The 23879-nt window shown below is 37.4% G+C and overlaps 1 protein-coding gene across 1 annotated transcript in view; it reads left to right on the forward strand.

Annotated features, from left to right (window-relative positions):
* Dpyd (dihydropyrimidine dehydrogenase) overlaps positions 1–23879 on the forward strand; it is an 870816-nt gene that overhangs the window by 485614 nt on the left and 361323 nt on the right. The window contains exon 14 of the mRNA NM_170778.3: positions 17157–17321. Within this exon, the coding sequence (NP_740748.1) occupies positions 17157–17321 (165 nt within the window). The remainder of the gene's footprint in view (positions 1–17156; positions 17322–23879) is intronic.

Consider the following 23879-nt stretch of genomic DNA (forward strand, 5'->3'; position numbering starts at 1 on the left):
AGCAATAATATTACATATTAAAAATATCCTCTAGTACCAAAAATGTTTCTGAGACACAGTAAAATATATTTTTTTAATCTGGCTCTTCTTTTTTCAAATTTATTTAATGTTAGGATTATTTTAGTAGAAAGGCCATATTTCTGTAAGCATACAGTATGTAAATTACTCATCCTATAGCCTTTGATAACCATAACAATGAAGGTTTTATTACATTTAGACTTATCAGATAAGAGGCTTCTGGATGTCTATTCTGTTTGTGTAGCTAGCCCTTGCCTAACTTTGAAAATAATTCTATAGACTCTTGTCAAATGTTACAAGTAGCACCTCTGGTGTTCTAATGATGTTTATGTACTGAAAGTTTATTCTATAGTACATCTACCATCTTGCAGAAGCAGTTCCTGCTGAGCATTATTGATAACTATAGGAATGACCATAAAAACTTACCTGCCTCCAAATTTTGGAGTTACTTATTTCCAAATAGTAAAATGCATCAGTAATTATTAAAGAATATTTTGCAGTTTTTTTCCCTCAAATTTATTTTTGGTAACCATTGTTGATGCATGCATGAGACATTTTTTTCTTACTGCTATTTTCAAATAATTGTTATTTTATATTCATGTCTCTTTGACCTGCATAGAAGTTCATACAATATGTATGTGCCTGGTGCACCCACAGTGACAACGAGAGCAGTATCTCATGTCCTGAAACTGGAGTTACCCATCATGTAGATAGTAGGGATCAAACCCAGATCGTCCAAAGGAGCAGCCAGTACTCTTACCTCTGATCCATCTCTCCAATCCCTACTCCCCATTACCAAACTATTTCAGCTTTGTTTCTAGTAATAATAAGAAACAGAACTTTACATAGATAACTAATGCATTTTTCACTCATGTAAGTTAGCAGGAAAATAAAAATGCTGTTTTAACACTTTCGTACCAACCCTCAACCTCTTGGCTTTCCTTTTTAAATTTTCTTTCACATTTGGGACAAATTACTCCATAGGCCAGTTCCAGCCTCTTGCATGTTTTCATAAAGATTATATGCCAAGAATAATTTATACTTTCTTCAACTGCCATGATCCACTTTGGCCATTTACATACATAGTAACAAGAAAACAGTCACTGTGCATATAAATAAATATGAATCTGTAATGTTATTGTACATACAAAGATTTTATTGGAGCATCAACATGCTCTTCCATCATCACTTGTTGATTCTGTCTGTGACTGTTTCCATGGCTACTGGTGAAGATGGATGAAATAATAGGACCATGTTGCCAGCAATCCCTAAAATGTGGATGAGGTCTCTGTTGACCTCTGCTCTTACCTTCTGGAGAGCAGATTCTTGATGTGTCTCGATGTATCATTCTTCCTTCTGCACTGGATCTTTTCCAGTGTTTTCCAGCATTCTCCTTTTCAGTGTTCAGAGGTGTATAAAAACTCTGAGATGTGGTAAGAAAGAATGAATAATGTCTCTCTCTAATCTGCCCCCTCTCTCGTGTGCGGACATTTCTTATATTGTGAATCATTTAGTGGTGATACATGTTAATAGTTTGATTTTATTGGTTGGCTATAACATCAAACAGTTAGAGGCCACTGACCTATTGAAATACCTCTGAAACAGGAGCTTGCTAAAATATTATTACCCTGCCTTAAGTCCTAACTCTCCATGGGCAGAAGCATCCTCACTTCTTGAGTTTCAGGCAACCTGGAATAGGCAAAAAAGATCCATTTTAAATACACTAGGGTCTTGCAGGATATTCATATGTAGTATATAAACAATTTAGAGGCCATTGTCTGTGTAAGAACATAGATTATCCATTATGCTGGCAGATTTAGTACTGGTTATCCCAGAACTGTTCATATGCCCAAGTACATTGTGGGTTACCAGGATGGTGTATCTTTTTATTTTCCCCCATGTTGCTTTGGTTGTATGATTCTGTCATCTATTTCCAAACAACCCAATGGCTACCCATAGAAAGTGTTCTCTCATTAAAAGGAAACTCATGGTAACTATAAAACATTATAAGAACATAAGCAATCATTTGGGAAGTGTTTTTTGTTTGTTTAATCTTAGGATCAAGATGTCTGACCAGTGATTGCATTCATTCCTAATTAATTAATTTTGAAAAGCCTTAAAGGTAGACTGTGGTCCAGCGTGAAGACTAGTCACTGTGATTTTTTTCCTTTTAAGCATTAAGTGATTTCTAATCCTGCTTTAGGGACAGAAAGAAAGTGTCTCAAATCACGATTTTTCCAAGTGATGAGAAGATTTTTATTATACTGTCTCTAGTTACGACCAATTTACTTTTAGGTCAACTTATATCCAAACATTTATTCCTTGGAGACCTCTAAGTTTTACATTTGTTCATATTCCTTTTGTTTTGATTTCAATTATATCTTTCAAGAAATTGTAGTTATCATGACTAAAGTAATTTGTCATATAACTTAAATGCAAAAATTCCACGTTTTATAGTGTCTTAAAATTACTAAATAACATACTAAGCAGATTATATTTAAGAATGTATAGATTTATACATTAATTATAATCTCAATTTAGGTGTAATATATGTGTGTGTATATTTGTGTGTATATATATATATATATATATATAATTTATGCATATACTATAATCTCAAAAATTATATTAAATTAAAAATAAAATAAAATACTTTCATACAATAAATAGACCATGAATTTGAAAGATTAGCAAGGAGGGTTATATGGGAGGGTTTAATGGCAGGAAAGGGAAGGGCAACATGATGTAATTATAGTTTCATTATCATAAAATAATAGCCAAGAAATTATTTACTTCTGTATGAATGTTGAGGTCAGAAGAAAGCTTGTAGGAACCCATACTCTCCTTTCAACATGTGGATCCTGGGAATCTTATTTAGGTTGTAGCTTGGCACCAATGACTCTTATTTCTGCACGATCTCAATGACCACTGTATGTATTTTTGAAGGATGAGTAGATGAAGCAATATATGTCATAAAACAGTAAGTTTGAAACTACTAGCAGACACTTGCTCTCTACTCTTAAGGCAAAGGTATAGTGTTTGATTTGTTTTTCTCATAATACTATCCAAACAGTGATCAAAACTGAGAGCCCTATTACTCTCTATGTAGTAAGAAAGTCCGGCTTTCTTGAGGTTGCTCTGCTTCCTTAGCTATTAATATTCATTTCGATTTTATTTGAACTCATAAACTTTTCTCTATGAAGCTACATTGGCCACCACTCAGGTATAACAAGATTATTCTACAAGAAGGTAAAGGAAAGATTGAAAAACTTTAGAGGACTGGGGCAGGAAGTTTTTCAAATGTCCTTCAGTTTACTTGTTTGCATTTCCTCAAAAGAGGCTGCTGCAGAGCAGCTTAGAGTTGAGAAGAGCTTTGAAAGCAGTTATTGTTCCAAGGCTAATTTTAACCTCGTGATAAAGATTGCTTTTTGTATTCAGTTGAATGTGATCCAGTAATTGTTTGTCAAGGCTAAGTGCTGTAGGACATAATACATTTTTAAAATGGTGTTTTGTAATTATGATACAAGCATCTTTATAGGCTACTGTATAAGAGGATGCTACGGAGTAAGGGTATTCGGTTTAGAAGAAAACAGACTTTAAACTTTCTTATTTTAATTTTAAAATCTCATGGATGCTCAACTTACATTTAGAAAACTTTGCAGATATGCCCAAATGAATGATTCCTTTCATAAAGACAAAATTTTTATTCCCTCTCATTCTGTATTTGCCCACTTTAATCACTAAGAAACTAGTGAAAATAATTCCTTAGGATAGTTAGACATTAAGTGTGTGTTGCCTAAGGTAGTTTTAATATGAGTTTCTGATTACCTGTGAACCATCAGTTTATGTCAAGGTTTTCAAATAGTAGCATCATAATTCTGAAATGTTTCCAAGATGCAATCTTTAGTGTTGTATAGACTAATAGCATTTTTTTTTTTACTATCTTAATTAGTAGTGTTGGAAAGATTTTAGAACATGTGAGGGAGCCTCATTATTTTGTTAATGACTAGATTCCCTAGCCTTTCTGAAGCATTCAGAATCATGTATTGATAGAGGTGATGATGTGTGGGCACTGTGCATGAGAGGCATATAAACTGCTGGCTCAGGAATATTTCCACTTTGTACTTCGCATTGTCTCCTCTAAAAATGAGTGCCTGTAATGAGGATGAACAGTTTTGTTAGGTGGAAGAATGGAGATGCAGTTAAACATGGTGGTGCATGTCTTTAATCTCAACCTTCAGGAGCAGATCTCTGGGACTTTGAGGCCAGTCTGGTCTACAGAGTGATTTCAGGGTAGCCAGGGCTACATAGTGAGAATCAAAGGAATCAAACAAACAAATGAAAACAAAAATAGAGCTTCAGTGGTTGACTTGAGAAAGTACATGGCACATAATTACTCTTCACAATAAGGCTTATTAGGAGAAAGGGCCTTGCGACCAGAACTCGGGAACAATTGAAAGGAATAGTGTGATAATATTAAAGACATTACAGCACAGATATTAAGAAGAGGGGTGCCTCCCTTTAAAACTCACAGAAAAGTCTCATTCAGAGGGGTATTTTAAGAACAAGAGATAACAGTAATGGCAAGACAATGTGCAGGAGCCTAGAGATGAGAGCCACCAGAAAAATTTCTTGAGAAAGAAAACTATTTGGCTCTATAAGATTTGGGAGGGGTTGCATAAACATAACATTTAATTTTTTTTTCTGTTTCTGTACATGATTTTGTGTGATCATACAGTTAGTATGTGAAGTGTGATTTACTCTCATCTTGCCCATTTGTAAACTTTTATTTTAAAATGTCAACATGTCACAATCTAGAATCACCATGAGATGGGAATTTCAATTTAGGAAATGATATATTATCAAATTTGTACATGACCTTGTCTGGGGAAGAAGTGTCTTGATTATTACCTGATAGGGAACACCCAGCCCACTTTGGGTGGAACCATTCCCTAAGCATGGGTTTCTAAGCCCCGTAAAAGTATGATAAGGCTAGCTAAGCATAAGGAAGTGGGCAGTATGGATAAATTCATCTCTCTCTGTTCCTATGTATGGGATATAGGCAGCTGCTTGGGTTTCTTCCTTGACTTCCCAGAAATTATGACGGAAACAAGAACACCTTTAACAAAATTAATGCTGAGTCATTCATCTCCTCTGCTGTGTTCTACTCTACCACTATTCTTGTTTTCTTTTGTCCTCATGCTTCAAGTGTAATTATCTAACCATGAAGTTCTCAGTTAACCTTTCTCTTTTACACAAAAACGATCTCTGTTGGGTTTCCACTGGAGGCTGGCTACTGAATGGTTTTGCTTTGCAGCTAAATCATTTTTAACTTGGGTTCTTCTTTCAGCATTCTCTGTTGATAGGGAAAAAATCAAGCTTTCCTTCAAAAGGAGTAAGAGGTAATTGGAACATGGATTCAGGCTTCCCCAAGTACAATGCTCCAGTGTAGTAAAAGTAATGAAGCTTTTATAGGTACAGAACAAAAGAGAGTTATAAACCAGGTAGGTCATTTTCAAAATAAACTCGTGGAAACATCAGGTAGATGAGTTAGAGTAAATCACTAAAGTGTTGGCTATAGGCTCAGGTGCTATTTCAAGACATTCTTAGCCTTTGGGTTGATGGAATTCTGCCTGTTAAGAAGTCTCATAGCCGCAAGTATGTTAGGTTTCACACAAAGGTGGGCAGTGATTGGCTATGAGGGTGATTAAGCAGAGCCTAAGATCATTTTGACTCTGGACCTGTGACATTCCAACCATCCATAGCCATGCTAGTCAGGATCAGTTGATCAGCCTTGGAGACTTTTAAATGAGAGTGTAGCATTTTTTTTTTTTTTTTGAGATTTCAGCTTATATCTCTTTCCTTTTGGTGGTTTATTTACTACCATGTGTCTAGACTCTGATTTTTCAAAGATATTTCTCTCTAGAATCTGAGAATCTATATCTTTGACTAGCTCTTTGATGTGGAATAATTTCTACTCAAATGTGGATTCCTCTAATTTTTTTCTATGTGCTCTAGTAAAATCCAATCAAATCTTTTCATTTCTTTCTTTACATGTCATATCTTGAAACCTTGATAATGGTTTGTTTGGTTTTTTTTTTCCATTTTGTTAGAGCTATTCTTAGGCAATATTCCCAAGTTATAAAATAAATGTAACTAATACCTTTCATTTAAATAGACTAGACCTACCCTGTTGTTTATTCTAAACAATTAACATTCTTTTTCCCTCACATACTAATATTTATTTTTCATGTCTAGATATTCTTTTTGGTAATGTTGCACGTCTTCACAGTTCTGAATCATCTGACTCTTTGGTGGCATGTTTACTTCTCTTTATTGTTAAGCATTTCAGGCATATTTTGTTGTATAATTTGACCAACATATACTACACAGACCAGATTTTGTGTCTTACTGTTTCCTGCTGTCTGTCATGCAGGATTCTCTAATGTTTTCTTCATTCCTGAGCTCATAGTCCTCCATTTTCATGGATACTTTCAGAAACCTGGAGGAATGTGCTTTATGAATGAATGGGAGATGGGATTTTTTTTTCTGTTATTAGCAAAAATGCAAGGTGGTTTACGTTTTGACTTTGCAAACTCAGTCATTAGCTCTGAAAGGCAGGCATACTGAGTGTGGAGAACAGTCTTTAGTTTTTCTTATTCTTCTTCTTATTAAACTTTATTTTTTATAGTCCATTCAGTCATCCCCCTCCCAGTCTGCCCTCTGACTGTTCTTCATCCCATACCTCCTTCCCCATCTCCAAGAGGATGTCCCCTCTTCCACACCCCCCTTCCCCGCCATCTCACCAGACCTCCCCACCCCCTGGGACCTCAAGTCTCTTGAGGGTTAGGTGCATCTTCTCTCACTGAGGTCAGACCAGGCAGTCCTCTGCTCTGATATGTGTCAGAGCCTCATATCAGCTGGTGCATGCTGTCTAGTTGGTGGCTTAGTGTCTCAGAGATTCCAGGGGTCTATTTTAGTTGAGACTGCTAGCCTTCCTATGGGATCACTGTCTTCCTCATTTTCTTCCAACTTTTCCCTAATTCAACCACAGGGGTCCCCAGCTTCTGTCCGTTGGTTGGCTGTAAGTATCTGCATCTGCCCTTCAGCTGCTTGTTGGGCCTCTCAGAGGGCAGCCATGCAAGTCTCCTGTCTACAAGCACACCATAGCATCAGTAGTAGTGACAGGCTTTGGAGCCTCCCCTTGAGCTGGATTCCAATTTGGGCCTCTCACTGGACCTCCTTTCCCTCCTACTCTTTTCCATTCCTGTCTAAAAGAACTGTGATCTTGAGTTCTAATTCACAAACTCTCCTCTTACTGAACCAGCAAGAGGTTCGATCCAGATCACCCACGTCCTACCTTCCCTCAGCTTTTCTCTTTCATCCTTTTTTTTTCTTTTTCTTTCTTTTTATTTTTTTACAAACTGTGTGTGGGTTCATCTCTATGGTTTACATTATTATATTTTTTCTGTTTTTGTTTGTTTGTTTATTTGTTTGTTTTGGTCTGTCTGTCTGTTTGTTTTAAAGTGTATTATACACATGACCTTGCAGGCAACGTTAGTTGTCAGTAATTTTCTACTCTCATTTCTAGTTAGTGGTGAGTATGTTGTATAGTTTGAGAAGAGGATGTAGTTACCCTAGCAGATATTAGTAGGGTGATCTAATGTTTTTGATTTATTTGTAGCAGTACCTACGCAGGCCCCAGCCATCCTTGAACAGGAACTATTCTAAATGACATCATGACTGGGAACTGAGGTTTGGAAACACAAACAGGTCTGCATTTGTAAGGCAAACTTATTGGCTATTAAACACGATTAAAGGCTGCTATAGATACCTCACCCACTAAAGGTTCTTTTCTATTAAGATGGTTGACAATATCATTGATGTTGCCCCTGTCTTCGAAGATTCCTAACTACCACATTAGCACCTACTACCACACATGAGCCAGTAAACCCTGACATTCTCTGTCAACAACGCTTTTGCTTCCTGAGCTAATGGGATGAGATGGTAACCATACTCATGCTTGCAGATAGATACACAGCTAGGGCTAAGCCCTGATTGGTTCTTTCTCTGTTATAACTGCCCTAGGCCTAGGCCTGGAAGCTTTTACCTTCCATAGAGTCTAGACTTCCAGGATGACTGATTCAACGCTGCTTCTTCTACCTGCTGCTCACTGCACTGCTGTTTGGCTTCATGCTAACATTGGCAATAGTTCTAATCTTGTAGCTCTTTCTCATTCATCCCCAGCAGCACTTCTCTCTCTGTCTCTCTGTCTTTCTCTCTCTGTCTCTCTCCTACTAAGTAGCCTTTCTCTCCTGTGCTGTTCTCATGAGATTTGGCCTTTTCCTAATTCTGAAATAGTCTGTCCAATATTTCTCTGATTTGTCACTTTGCCCCTCAATTAAATGTCACTTTCAAACATGGCTGCTTCATTATATAAGTTAACATTACCTTCATTGTTAGGGATTAAAGGTGTATACTAAGGGTGTGTCTGTATTCCAGCCAGATTACACTGTATTCTAGGGCCTGTCTGCATTCCAGAGAGATCCCACAGACCTAGATCTTTGGATGTCATCCTTTGCCCCAAGCAGCCATGCTGTTGGATTAAAATTCCTCTACACGCTCCAGTGTTCATAAGCCATTAGAATTCAGTCTAAAAACCACTAAGGATAAATAATACCTAGAGGAATGCAGAATGCCCTAGATGCTTTGTGTTCTAGGAGCTTGGCTTCTTCTCTTTTTTCCCCCTGATACCTTAGAACCTACCATATTTTGACATTTAAATGTATGATATATATATATATATATATATAAATATATATATATCATAAATATATAAATATATATATATATAATATATATATATATATATATATATATATATATATATATATATATAAAACAAAGAAGAAGAACAAAACAAAAACAGTGCTTACATCTCATGGAAATTCTCTTGCTATCTTCTTAACCACATTTCAGAAATGGTGTCATCTTGTCTGATCCTTTTACACATTTGCTTGACTAGTATTCATTTCATTTATAGTGGCTTCTAGAGCACAGCCAGAAGATTTATAGATGTAGTATAAAAATGTATTGGAATATATTTATGATTTTCAATGAAAATTCTGTTCTAATGCTTGAAAGTAATAATTATAAGATCTGACTCATGCTTACACCTTCACAGCTGCTCTTCTGGACCATAAAAGATTTCTTCAAAGTATACCACGTGATCATCTTTTAAGCAGGCCAACAGATATTTCTAACTTAATTATAGTTTGGCAGAGTGTCTCCAAAACCTCTTATCTGAACAGTGAACCCAATAATTTAATCAGCCTGTCTGTTGATTAATCACGTTCTAATCCATCTGATCTGATATTGGCCCTGAAAAAGAAAAAAAAAAAAAACTCTTCATCTATTTCTTGTGAAACTTATCTCTGCAGATGCACAGCTGCTCTGAGCCATTGGTATTAATAACTTGAATAGAAGACAAAACACAATGGAGTCTCGAGGCCTGCAGAAAAAGTTTGAGCTCATTAAAACAGGCATTAGGTGTTCTCCATAAGCTTACCCATTTCTGTGTAATCGCCCAACCTCATCGCTGACTGCTTCCCTAGTTGTCACCCTCACAGTAGTAAAAGAACTCACCCCGACACTCTCTCTACTGTTCCTGAAGCTGAAAACTTGACTAATTAATACATATTTATCAAACTCTGAATAGCAACTGGAGCTGTACTCCGTCCTTTATTAACCCACAACATCTCTGAAAACGGTTACCCAGATCAAGAGATGAGGTCAAAGAGCAAGAGGCATTTTTACTACATATTTAGTTCATATATAATTGGTGAAAAGATAAAAGGCTACATGGGACTCTGACTCTTAGCATTTCAATAATGTAAGATGCCCACTCTAAGATAATTAAGAGTACATTTGGCCAGGTAAGCATAAAGATCTGTTGGTTTAAAATGCCAATATCTAATCAATAATCGATGGCATCACGTTCTATTCATTACTCTCTCAATGAAACACTGTCAGCTTGTAAAGTTTTCCTCTTCAATCTGTTTTTCCTTCCTGCTCCATCCACTCACTGTCTCTTACATGTGGACCCTGTCTGTTCATTCAGCCCAGAAAAAGCCTGAGACGGGGCATTCTGTGTCAACAACTCTGCACACAACATGTTCAAATCTCAGTTCTCAGGTTCGTATGAAACCTGAAAGTACTTAAAGGGGTTCTTAAAATTTTGACTTTGCAAATCATTTGCAACCCAAAACAGGAAATGGATGATCACAGTGAGCTCAATATTATGAAGAATTTACATTTTCCTAGGTAATCATTTTGTTTCTTTTACAGCTGTTTTCTGAATGACTTCTATTCAACCCATGTCTATATGACAGGTCGTTGTTGTGAATTTAGAGAGCTCTGGTTGAGTAGTTTCCTCTGGTACTATTGACTCATTCCTCACTTTCTCCACATTCATTTCTCTGAACAGCTCCATGAATACCCATTGCTCTGCGTGAGAGTGCCAACAAACAAGATTATTGAATTCAAGTTAACTCTTTCAGAGCCTACATGTTAATGTTTGGCAAAAAGGGTTTTATGTTTAGGGAAAGGCAATCTCTGTAACCTGTAAATTCAGAGCCACGTGATCTGTGACACAGGATGTCTTTTACGGGAAGGGAAGAATTATGAGAGGGAAGAGAAATTGGTTAAGAGGAAATGAGGGAGCTAAAGAGAGAAGAGAGGGCAAGTGAGAAAGAGAAAGAGACAGGGAGAAGGGATATGCAAATTAAAGCAATTAGAAGAGAGAAAATTTTCCTGAGGTATGATTGTCTCCTTAATCTACTTAAGATACTCCTTTCTCTTAAAACAAATAGACCATACTACATTTTTGAATAGTTAACATGTTCAAATTAATAGCTCTTCTCACAAAAAAAAATTTCCAGGCATTTTTACATACATTACCTGTTAGTGATCACTCCTATTATTATTCTTATTTCACATGTACTCCTGAAAGCTGGTCTTAGCTATATTGCTCGATGGCAGTGCAACTGAGGAAAAATGACAAATTTCTGTTTTTCATCCTTATCAACATGATGATAGAGCTGTGATGTTCAGCTCTGATGTATGTAAAAGATCTGTACTATGCATACCTGTATTATTAATATTTCGAAAATGACAAATGCATCACTGCTTTGATAATTTATCTAACATTTCTAAAATAATGCTGCTATTCTACATGTGTTTTCTGTGTAGATAAATTTTCCTGATGTACACTGTAAGTGTTGTTACTATTTCAGGTTTTGAAGGCTGTGTTTATGTAAGACACTCAAATGAAAAAGATGATTTATTAAAAAGGGATTCTTATCTTACCTGTCTTTCCACCCAAACCAATCAGAACTCTGTCTGATAATTATGTTTAGAAGAAATCAAACATTTGGCATATTTATTCATAAAGTAAACAATGGGAGAAAGTCCTTCTACAGACACGGAATTGTGCTTGACACTGGGCCAGTACTTTTACTCTCTTGAGGGTGGTGACATGCTAAACAGATTGGTGGAGTTTTATGTGACAATGTCTTTGCTTTTAGATTAGCTTACAAAATGTTTTTCTTCTGTTATGGAAGACATGTGTTGTGTTACCTAAATACCTAGAAATTACATATGTTAGAAAGTGTCTACTCGTGAAGTGGTTTTCATTTTTTAATTTTTCATTTGTGAACTCTAATAGCTAAACTATTTTAACCAAAACTGAGTAAATACAGAAAGACATGTAGAGAAATTTTAATCCAGAAAAATAGCTGTTCTGGCAAGGGATCACATCCAAAGACATTCTAGGTTTATGTGATTTGATTGGTGTCTTAGTCAGGGTTTCTATTCCTGCACAAACATCATGACCAAGAAGCAGTTGGGGAGGAAAGGGTTTATTGAGCTTATACTTCCACACTGCTGTTCATCACCAAGGAAGTCAAGACTGGAACTCAAGCAGGTCAGGAAGCAGGAGCTGATGCAGAGGCCATGGAGGGATGTTCTTTACTGGCTTGCCTCCCCTGGCTTGCTCAGCCTGCTCTCTTATAGAACCCAAGACTACCAGCCCAGAGATGGTCCCACCTACAAGGAGCCTTTCCCCCTTGATCACTAATTGAGAAAATGCCTTACAGCTGGATTTCATGGAGGCATTTCCTCAACTGAAGCTCCTTTCTCTGTGATAACTCCAGCTGTGTCAAATTAAAACAAAACTAGCCAGTACAATTGGAATGCAGACATGCCCTGGATTACAGTACAATCTGGGTGGAATAGAGACACACCCTTGGTACACACCTTTAATCTTGAACAATAAAGGTAAATTTAGTTTGTAGAAGAAGCTGTGTTTGAAAGTGATGTCTTATTCAGGGCAGACAAAGTGATGAATCAGAGAAACATTTGACAGAATGAGTCAGAGATGGGATGCATCCAGTTCTCATGAGAACAACACAGGAGAGAGGGGGAGGTGTTAGTTTTATATAGGCAATTTTATAGAAACAGGTTACAAAGAGAACAAATTAGATACAGGTGAAAACAGAATGAAACAGAGAATGAGTAGGAGCCGGAAGATTAGAACATATTGCCAAAGTTAGTATGAGGCCAAGCAGAGCCGCTCAGTCTGAAGCTGATAGAAGCTAGATTGAGGAGTTTGGGCCAGAGGAGTTGAACCAGCCAGAATTCAGAATGAACTAGAAAGAGTGAGCTTATTCAGCAGTAAGCCTGCAAGAGGACAATAGGTGAATGAAAGTTACTTTTATAAAAACCCTCATTAGAATCTTGGAATTGAAAAGGAAAGAAAAAGTTAGTGGTTGTGTTTTATACCTGTAATCCCAACATTTGGAAGGTGGAAGCCGATGGATCAGTTCTAGGCCAACCTCAGCTATATAGTAAATTTAGTTGTAGCCTGGGCTTCATGTGGCCCTTTCTTGAAAAAAAGAAAATGATAGCTTATATTTAAGTCACATGTTTTCATGAGACCTCTCAGAATCTATATACTATTATAGCACCCACTACACTACTGTGTAGCTTGGGGAACAGATTTCTCTCTCTGCTGCTCTGCAAGTTGAACATGATCTCATCGTCAGAAAGCGGTACTTGCTTTTCTATGCCCTATGTAGCTGTTTGCATCATCTGTGTGCCCAGCAAAGCAATCTCTCTCCTGCATTTTCAATATACTATTCTTAAGGTTGCTATTTTATCACATCAGTGTGCTTAACTGAACAATATATTGAGTAGTTGTTGTCCTTCCATGAGCTATCCTGTATTTTTGTTTTGTGTGTTTGTTTGTTTGTTTGTTTGTTTGCAGACTATCCTCTCATTCAGCATCATTTATAAAATCCACTTATGGTGGCAGACTGGACTGTAAGTTTCTTTTAGTTTTCATTTCCATCCAATGTCATTGCACCCCAGTTCTCTGTCTAGTCCCTTATGACTAAGTTTTCTTTTCTACTCTTGGGACTGTTGTGATTATCTTCATTCAAGAGTAACCATGGAAACAGTATAATTCCTTTTTAGGGTTAGAGAAGTCAAGTTAATGAACTTAAACAAATATAATCAGGATGTTCTGCATCCAAGTCTTTATTCATGTTTAAAACCCACTCTCATCACCTCAATGGCTCAGAGGGCAATGACACTTGGTTTTATAATGGTGGCTCCATTAGCGCATAAAGCTGGGATGTCTCCTAATATTTCGTCCTCCATAAACATCTATTTTTGAAAATCTGAACATTGTTAATGCACTGAAGAATGGTGCCATGGTCATTTATCTTCCTTTTATAGAGAATCAACTTATATCTTGTCTGACTGTTCTTGGCCATGTTTATTCTATTAAGTCCCCTAAGCAATACCAATATAAATTAGCTATTAAATATTAAAGTAACTTATTCTCATATGGAAGGATATTCAAATTCTAGTGCTCCCTGGTCAAACGTATTAGTAAGTTATTGCCCAATTGTTGAAACATTAGCTCTAATCATTTAACCAATGATAATTCATTGGATTCCCCATCATCATTCATCTGTCACTTACTTTCAAAAATCTAGAATGTCTCAACCTATGAAGAATGCTTTTGACAAATTAATTTTAAGGACAACTCAATTTGAGGGAAAAAAAGCTAAAATAAAAGTTTCTACTACTGACCTATTACTGGGTGGTTGTTTTAAGTTTGTCATTTTGTCATTTTTTTTTTAAATTGGTTGAATTTTGCCAATATTTTTTTAAATCTCTTAAGGTATTGAGTCACAGACAGTTCACACATTCTACACAGTAGCTATCTATAGAATTGGAAAGAATGTTTATCATTGCTTATTTTAAGGAAATTGGAAATTTGGACTATTTGAAGAAATATTCCCAACAGGTTCTGTCTTAGTCACTGTTCTGTTGCTATGAAAAAACACCATGACCAAGGCAATTTATACAATAGAGCATTTAATTGGGGGACTTACTTATAGATTCAGAGGGTGGGAAGCATAGCAGCAGGCATGGCTCTGAAGGGAGGGTGGGAAGGAGAAAGGGAGGGAAGGAAATATAGGTGGAGGGAAGGATGGAGAGAGGGAAGGATGGGAGGAACAGAGAGAGAGAGAACCTGTGTCTGCTGTGGGCTCTGAAGACCTCAGTGGTCACTCCTAGACATGCCTCTCTAAAAAGGCCAGACCTTTCAATCCTTCCTAAACAGTTCCACCAAACAAGGAGCAGATATCAAAACACAGGGCCTATGGGGGCCATTCCCATTCAAATTGCCACAGGGTCCTTGATTATTTTTAAATCCCATAAATGATTTATGGTAGCTTCTGAAATTATATCTCAGAAGTTGCTAAGAAACTTCTCTCTGTCTGTCTCCATCTGTCTGTCTGTCTCTAGCTGTCTCTTTCTCCCTCTTTCTCTGGATCTTTCTCTCTCTTCCTCTACCTCTCTTCCTTTGTATTGTTTTTTTCTAATAAATGAGACCATGACATAGGTTATTTTCTGAACATCACTGGATAGGTTTACAGATGATAGTAGTATAAAATCTTAGTTCTAGAAGAGGGTTAAGATTTGTTTTTACTTCAAAGGAAGTAGATAGTTTTGTTTCTAAGATTCCCTGAAAGTTTACTATAGCAGGTAAAAGAAAAAAGCCATATTTGAAATAATATATACTAGCTCTTAAGCACAGTTTATTACTGCTTTAGTATTTAAATTATCTCCATGCAAAACAAATATAACCTCTTTATAGGCAATCTTCACAGCAACTTTTCAGTTGTTCAGAGGACTTAATTCTTGACTCCTAGTGAATGAAAGACTCAAACCAGACTCTAAAGTGACCTCATTTCAATCTTTCTTGATTCACTTTGATGAACTAAATACCCTCTGTCCACCTCCTTGGCCAAGTCCTCTGTAGGGGAACAGGTTGTTATCTGGGTTGGATTTATCCAAGAGAAAGCAATTAGAATACTGGGTAGAAGGACCTCAGGGATAAAAGAGTATGAAATCTACAAACTGGAACAGAGAAGAAAACCAGGGTCATTCAAAGGCAACATTTTCCAGAAATGCCTCTTCCAACACTGGCAGCACAATAGTGCCTACCTGGAGAGACACTCAGAGCCACCCACAGGGATGCTGCATACACATCCAAGCATTTGCCAGGATGGAAATTTGACCCGTCTGCTAGAGCCTCCTGCAGTGATTCTATTTGTCATTTTAGCGTTTATGATTGTGTAACAGGGTTTTTCAACAGCAAATCAAAGCGAGGCTGGTGATATTGTGCACACACACAATAGAAGCGGAATGGCTTAATTAGTAAAAATTTAACTGGCATGATTCCTATAAGTTAAAATGTACATATTTAAAGAGGCTTTTTGTAACATTTATACCATTTATTTTATAATATACTAATTCGGATGTAAAAGTGAATGTAAATTAACAGAAATTAACATGCAATGTGAAGAAAAGTCCTTTTATCCTCTGCAACTGTAGCATTTGGCACATTCAGGAATAAATAATCTTTTGTGGCAAGGGTATGCCTTATCAAACATATGCAGATCAGCACTAATTAATGCTAATTAAGGTTTCCTGTCTATCTAGTTGGAAAAACGTCCAAATGTTATGAAATCCAGTTAGTATGCCTATTACACTAATTGTTTTATATGGGGTGGTTCTTAATTAAAATATGTAAATTGACCTTAATTGCTATATACTAATGGGGGTTCATGTTATCTCACTAAAAGTGACAAGATGGTGAGGAGGGGTACTTAAAAGACTAATTCTGATAAATCCTTAACTAAATGACCTTTATTCAAAATTAATTTTAATTGGAAGTTGGCAAAAGAAACATTTTTTCCTTCTTTGTTTCATTTTAGTTTTAAGTAATAGAAGAATGTTATTCTTCTTTGCTAATACTCCTTTAGAAGCAGCCTGGGATTGGTAATTACACTTAACAAGCTAGTTAATTTTACTGTTTATATTTATCAGGAAGTTATTGATAACCTCATTTCAGTCTTGGAAAGGGGAACTGTATTCATATTAAATATGGGACCATATAGTCGCATTTGAATAAATATGTATACATATAAGAATGTAAATCTATATATCTATGTGCATATGTATACAATGTGTATACATATATACAGGTAATTTGACCCAGTTAATTCATTATAATATGTGTTCAAGTTTAATGAGCTAGTAATAGTAATATGTTTTTTCAGTTGATTTGCATTTAAATAACATTTTAAGAAAATTATACATTTTGTCTTTAAACATTAATTCTTACTGGAATTAATGACTAAAGCTACTTAGATTACATAGACCTACATGGAATTTTAATGTTTTATTTCTTTATTTACTTTTAAACTGCAAACAAACTAAAATATGTACAGCCTAAATTAGCATGAAATTATTTAATTAATTTTTTTTCTACTATGTACAATCTAGTACTGCAGTAAGTTAGCAAAAGCTAAGGAATATTTTATTCTGCCATTCCATTTGGAAATAGCATATGCTCAACCGTAATTTAAAGTATGTTAAAACCTCATCTGGAAAAATGTGAGAAGAGACTTGGTAAAATATTGTCACATGGAAATGAGTATATAATCAAGAAGGCAGGTTTCTTTGTAGAACAGGGACTCATGAGTTTTTTTTTTCATTAGGACATCGTGACAAACGTCTCACCAAGAATCATCCGGGGGACAACTTCTGGCCCCTTGTATGGCCCTGGACAAAGCTCCTTTCTTAACATTGAGCTCATCAGTGAGAAAACAGCTGCATATTGGTGTCACAGTGTCACCGAACTAAAGGCTGACTTCCCGGACAATGTAAGTGTGATTTAACATCTAAAACAAGAGAACTGGCATGAGCTGCGGAATGTTTATTTAAACATCCAATTCGTAGGTTTATAAATATTAATGTGTATAATATATTTTATTAAAGAATCTGCCAGTTGCTTGGCTGATGCATAGAAAGATAAAGAAAGAAAGCTGGAGAACTCATAAAATCCCTCCCAATGTGAGGCTTTGTTATAAATGGGCACTGGGCGCATGGAAGAAGTCTCTATATGCAGAAGCAGAAAGAATGAAATACCCATTTTATTGAGTTGATTTTCATTGTATGTGGCTGGTATTTATGAAGGTGATGACCTTACGGAGAAATCGCAGGCTATAAATCATCTTATATAAAACTAAGGCTGGAACAGAATATCTTACGTGGGTTGGTTTTTTTTTCCAGTGGGAGATAATTTAGCAAATAATTTCAACACCCTTTGACTAAATGAACTCACTATGTTTTATAGAAGGCCTATTTTTTTAAGGAACCACACAGAACCCTTGCAGTAAATCTGAGTTACATGTGATGAAAAAAGAGTATTTTCTCTTTAGTAGTCTAGTTGAGGTTGTTCTTGGTACCATTCACTCTTTCTTCTACTCCCCATTCCTATGCACCCCCCTTCTGCCTCTATATTATTATTTGAGCTCCGGTGAACGTAGCCTGAAATATCCAGTAGTATGTATGTTTCTGTCACAGAAAAGGGTTTTCTACAAGGGCAAAAAAGAGCACATGTCAATGCACTCATGATATGTATTTTTAAAGATTTAAATACTTTTGGACTTCATGAATGGTTGCTTAGAACCTGAAAAATCAGTCTTCCAAAGGAAGCACGCTGCTGCTTAGCAGATCAAGAGGGATTCTTCTAGGTAGCTCGAATGCCTCTGTATAATCTCTTACCCTGAACCAAAGACAGTCATGTAGAACAGGTATAATTTATCTTCCTCAAAACAGTCCTTCAGATGGGAAGAGAACTATGGAGGCACATCAGAAACCTTTAGCATCTCCTCATTAGGACTTCCTCAGGTTAGGAGCCTGATGTTGCAATTATCTCTCCTGTGATACAGTTACGTCACTGACACAATAATGTCAAGCATTCGTCTTCTAAAGGAGCCACATCTTTTAAAAACGTTTCTCCTTAGATTGCTGTGCACAGGAGTCCCGATTGTAGAAACGAAAATATTAATCAGTATACCGACTTGGTGTGTAGTAGTGAATATTCAGCTAGGTACCGAACTTTTCATTGTTATCACAGTGGGAGGTAGGTACTTAACAAATCACTTACTCTGTGCTTGACATTGTTATAAAAGCTTTGTATATTTTAAACTTGTTGGATCCTTCAATATCTTCCTAAAACAGATACTGTTACATGCCCAAGTCTATAGTGGAGGAAACCCAAACACACAGAGATCTTGCTCATGATTGAAAATATAATCTATCCTGAGGAGTGAAGTTGAAATTTAAAATTTGCTTTCATTATCTACACCTCTGTGTACTAGTATCTTCGATGTACCTGCCTAGGTTGCTCTTTAGAATGCAGTATTTCTTTTTAAAGTAACATATAAAAGAGTATGAAATAAATATGATTCCCCCCAAACTGCTTCAGGGTGGAATGAAACCAGTGTTTCTGAGAAACAAACAGACAAAATTCTCTTTTCTTTGAAAAAATCATGGCCAGAAATGGCTTTCTTAAACTCACATGATACTGTCTGCTTTTCTCTGAGGCAGGAATAAGTTGCTATAATAATGGGCCCGAAGAAATGACAGTCAGAAGACAGGGACTCTGGGTTGAAGCCCGTGGCTCTCTGATCCCACAACCAAGCAGAAAGAAGAGGTACTTTAAATGCTAAATCACCCTGGCAACAAAGATCTTCTCTTATAATGCTTTTGTGTGTTTGAAAAACATAATACATGAGGGTTTTTTTCCCCCAATTCTTGCACTCTTTAGATTACATCCATTCATCTTTTCTCTGTATTTTTAGAACACTTTCTACCGTGTTAACTCCCCACACCAAAGATAACATTTTAAACACAAAGTGGCATTCTCATTGGAAACCATGGAAAGAATGGGTGTGCACCCAGATAGGGCCATGCTGTGAGGACCATCTCCCCCACTGCTCCAGAAACACTCTGACGCCAGATTCAATGAGTGGAGCGAAGGGAAGTGACCCTTCATTTTCCAACTTTAATTATCGCTCTCACTGGAGTTTTCCCACATCATTCTCAAGTGTGTGGCTGCCACCTTTAATGACAGGGATTGGATAATTTAACCCACTGTGGCAGCTTCTAAGCAAGGGCTAACTAAGTTTCCTGAGAAAGAAATTGTGCCACGGAGATGCAGGCAGCTAATATCCGTAGCTAGGGTTTGTTTCCAGATGGGAGAGACTACCACTGCATATGAGTCAGAGGAGACAGCTACAGAGCGTGGTGTATATAAAAGTAAGGAGGCTTTAGACGGTGATGTGAGGGATCCGGGAACTCACGCGGCAGCAGAGCCCGCCTTCAAGTAAGACTTGCTTGGCTCTCAACTTTTCCTTTATATTTATCTGTGAATTAAATTTGGCACAGGGATCATTGTAGTGACAAGTTATTACTAGCAGAGTTTTTGTTCGTGAGCTGAGATTTTGCAAAGCTTATTATGAAATATACTGAATAATTAGGGCTTACAGAAATCAGTTTAAAATGACTCTTTTCACCAGCATTACAAAAGGCAAGAGCTGGTATATTTTAGGCTTGGTTTTTTAAAAAAAAGTTTTTTAAGATAATATATATATATATATGTACATATATATATGTATAAATATATATATTTATATTTATATATATGCCATGGAGTGCCTGAATGTACTGACTTAGCAAGAAAAGACTTTTTTTTTTCCTTTTGGTTTTTCGAGACAGGGTCTCTCTTTGTAGCCCTGGCTGTCCTGGAACTCACTCTGTAGACCAGGCTGGCCTCGAACTCAGAAATCTTCCTGTCTCTGCCTCCCAAGTACTGGGATTAAAAGCATGTGCCACCACTGCCTGGTCTTTCTTTCTCCCTTCCTTCCTTCCTTCCTTCCTTCCTTCCTTCCTTCCTTCCTTCCTTCCTTCCTTCCTTCCTTCCTTCCTCCCTCCCTCCCTCCCTCCCTCCCTCCCTCCCTCTCCCTCTCCCTCTCTCTCTTTCTCTCTCCCCCCTCAGTCTCTCTCTCTCTGTCTCTCCCTCCCCCCCCCACTCTCTTTCTTTCTTCTTTCTTTCTTTTTTTTTTAATTGTTTGGTAAACTAGAAGTTTGGGGAAGGCTGACACTTAGCGTTGAATGTGCTGGTAAAGACAGACCACACCACGATGAAGGCTTTGTGGAGGCATTACCAGAGGGACAGTGGCTAGGTAAAGATTCCTTCTTTCTCTACATTACTACTACATCCTCACTGGTGATGGAATTCTGTCTCAGCCAGTGACTTGGCCGGCAGTTAACTTCACAATACTCTAAAGAAGTTGATCTCACCCATGTTTGCAGAGCTCTTCCTGATCAGCAGCCTCTACATGCAGATCCTTCATCTGTGTACCAGAGACTCCTTCCACCAAGGGTAAAACTTAAGCTCCTCTGCTGTTATGAATAGTAAAGGCACAACTCAAAATTCTTAAGGATATGTAAAAGTGAAATATTCAAAGTACATTTTGAAAATAGGGGATAGAGGAGGCTGGTGAGGTGGATTAGTGGGTAAAGGGCTTACTGTGCGAGTATGTGGATCTGAATGATTCCAGCATCCACATAAAAAGCCAGGAGTTGTGACAGGTAGGCATACCACCTGTACTGGGGCTGAAGTGGTGATGAGGGAGAGACAGGCTGAGCCCAGTTGCTCACTGGAAGGCTGTTCTAGCTAATTTGAGTTCTAGGTTCAGTGAGAGACTCCCGTATGAAAAAGGTAAGGTAAAGAGCAACAGAGGAAGACTTTAATAGACTTCTGACCTCCAGAAGAGTTTTTAATGGACCGCTGGTCTCTACACACATTCACACAAGTGTGCACACTCTTCACATATGTATGCAGAAACATATTCCACCAATATGTACAGAGTAAAAATAAAATAAATATAGCCATAATTTTTAAAAATTATATTCTTTTTAAGTTTTTCACATGAACGTATTGTATATTGAGCACATTCCCCTCAACCCTACTCAAGTTCATCTTTTTCCTTCTCTTATCTGTCTGCCTCCCTGCAAATCCCTTTTATTTCTCTAGACACATTCATTCTGTTTTCATACCACATATTTCTAGAAATGGAAGAAAAGATATGACATTTGTTTTGTTTTTTGTTTTTGTTTTTCATTTTGTTTTGTTCTTGCTTTCTTTTTTCTTCTTCTTTGAGACATGCTCTCATGTGACTGAGTCAGACTGCAAACTCACTATGTAACCTAAACTAAATTTCTGATTTCCCTATCCATACCTAGCAAGTGCTAGAATTATAGATGTACATCACCATTTCCCACTTATACCACACACTAATATAGGCAAAATAGAACAGCTCTGGATGTACGGACTATTGCAATTTTGATGCAGCAGTGAGCAGAGACCTTCAGGTGGCAAGGTCAACTATGTTATGACTCCCCATCATTTCCATCAACTAGATATCTTTCCATCATATCTTGGGAAGGTATGCTGTGTTGTGCTGTCTCTCTCTCTCTCTCTCTCTCTCTCTCTCTCTCTCTCTCTCTCTCTCTCTCTCTCTCTCTGTCCCCCCTCTGTCTGAGTGTGGTGTGTGGGTCTCCCCCCTCTGTCTGAGTGTGGTGTGTGTGTGTGTGTGTGTGTGTGTGTGTGTGTGTGTGTGTGCATGTGCGTGTGTGCGTGTGTGTGTGTGTGAAGCTGAAATAGCTAGAGTCTTCTGGGAAGAGGGACCATCATTTGAAGACTTTGTTAGATTTGTCTGCAGGCATTTGCATGTGTGTGTAGTTTTTTGGATTTTGTTTTTGTCTTTATTTTTGATTAATGAATAATGTGGGAAGACTCAGTCCACTGTGAGCAGAACCATCCCTGACAAGCAGTCCTTCTGGGTTGTATAATAAAGGTAGCTGAGCAAGCCAGAAGTAGAAGATACAAGCCAATAAACAACTTTCCTTCCTGGTTATGTTTCAGTTCTCTTCTCTATGCTGTTCCAGCTTGAGCCCCTCTCCTAACTTGTCTCAGTGATGGACTGGACTGTAAGGTGTAAGCGTAAACTAAATAAACCCTTTCTTGGCCCAAGTTACTTTGGGTTGTGATTTGTCTGTTTCTTTTTGTTTGTTTTTATCATATCAACAAAGAAACAATGCAAAACAGGTGGAATTTCCTTCAGCCTATGTAACCTAAGAAACTGGAAAGCTGGAGAAATGTCCCGGTGGTGAAGTACACTAGTTGCTCTTTAGAGGACCAAGGTTCTGTTTCCTGTCCCCTGACTTCCCCCTCCCCACCCCCGCCCCCACACATACATGCTGGCCCACAGCCATATGTAAATTTAGTTCCAGGAGACTCAATGCCCTATTCTGGCTCCCCTTAGAACAGCATAGATGGGATGCCCATATATTCGCTCATATGCACACACATGCACCGAAGTAAAAACTAAATTAGTGAACTAAATAATGAACCATGAAAATGAGAGTCATTGTTAATCCAAGTTTTCCTCAACTACTCCTCTCAAATACAAACATCCAAAAAGAATCAAGGTATGAGTATGTATAAAGAACCTCTGCCACTAGACAGTGATTATCTTGGTTTTAATCCCTGCTCAGAACACTGAGTAGCCAAGTCCTTCTGCTTGGCAGTGTATCTGCTCCTACAGAAAATGATGTCAACCACTCCCTTGGACTTAAGTTTCCGTAGTTACCAGACCTCTTATTAAATTCTCTATCCAGAAATCTGAAGGTTGGCAGAGAGAGGCAGACTACAGATGCCATTTGAACACATAGGATGTTCTTTGTTTCTTCTCTGGGTGCCTCAGTAGGGTTTCCTTGCAGGCTCCACAAGGGCGGATGAAGCACAAACAGGCCTCATTTTGTTTTCAAAGAGAGTTACAATTTACTTACAGTTATTGGAGAGAGAGATTGGCTTTTGTTACTCAGTCAACTTATTTAGAAAAAAAAATCTAGTGATAGAGGAAAAGTATATATTTGCTCTCTGGTCAGCAATGACTTAAAAATTGGCAAGCTAACTGTCTCATCGCAGGCATGATTTTGGTGCTCTCCGCATAGCCAAAGGGGAATATTTATAAACAGAAATTCAAGAGTCCCTTGACTTGATTCTGCCTTTGGAGATTTCTGAGCTTGTCAAGTCTCTGTTCCTACCCATTTCTACAAGCTGGTTAGGAAGTCATAAATTAAGAAACTACTGGAGCAGCTGCTGAAGGGAAGCTGGTGTGTCCCTTGGAAATGGTGCCTTCGTTCACACCACAGTGATTTCTTAATACTGTTTATAAATTCCTGAGGGTGTGGGTATTTCTCAGTCTCCCTCCTTTACCTAACTTCTAGATGAGTTTTACCTCTGATAAACTATTAGTGATATCTCATTGGATTTATAAACAATCTGCTTATAAAATTGAGATCAA

Source organism: Mus musculus, chromosome 3 (assembly GCF_000001635.26).
Source record: "Mus musculus strain C57BL/6J chromosome 3, GRCm38.p6 C57BL/6J".
NCBI lineage: Eukaryota > Metazoa > Chordata > Mammalia > Rodentia > Muridae > Mus > Mus musculus.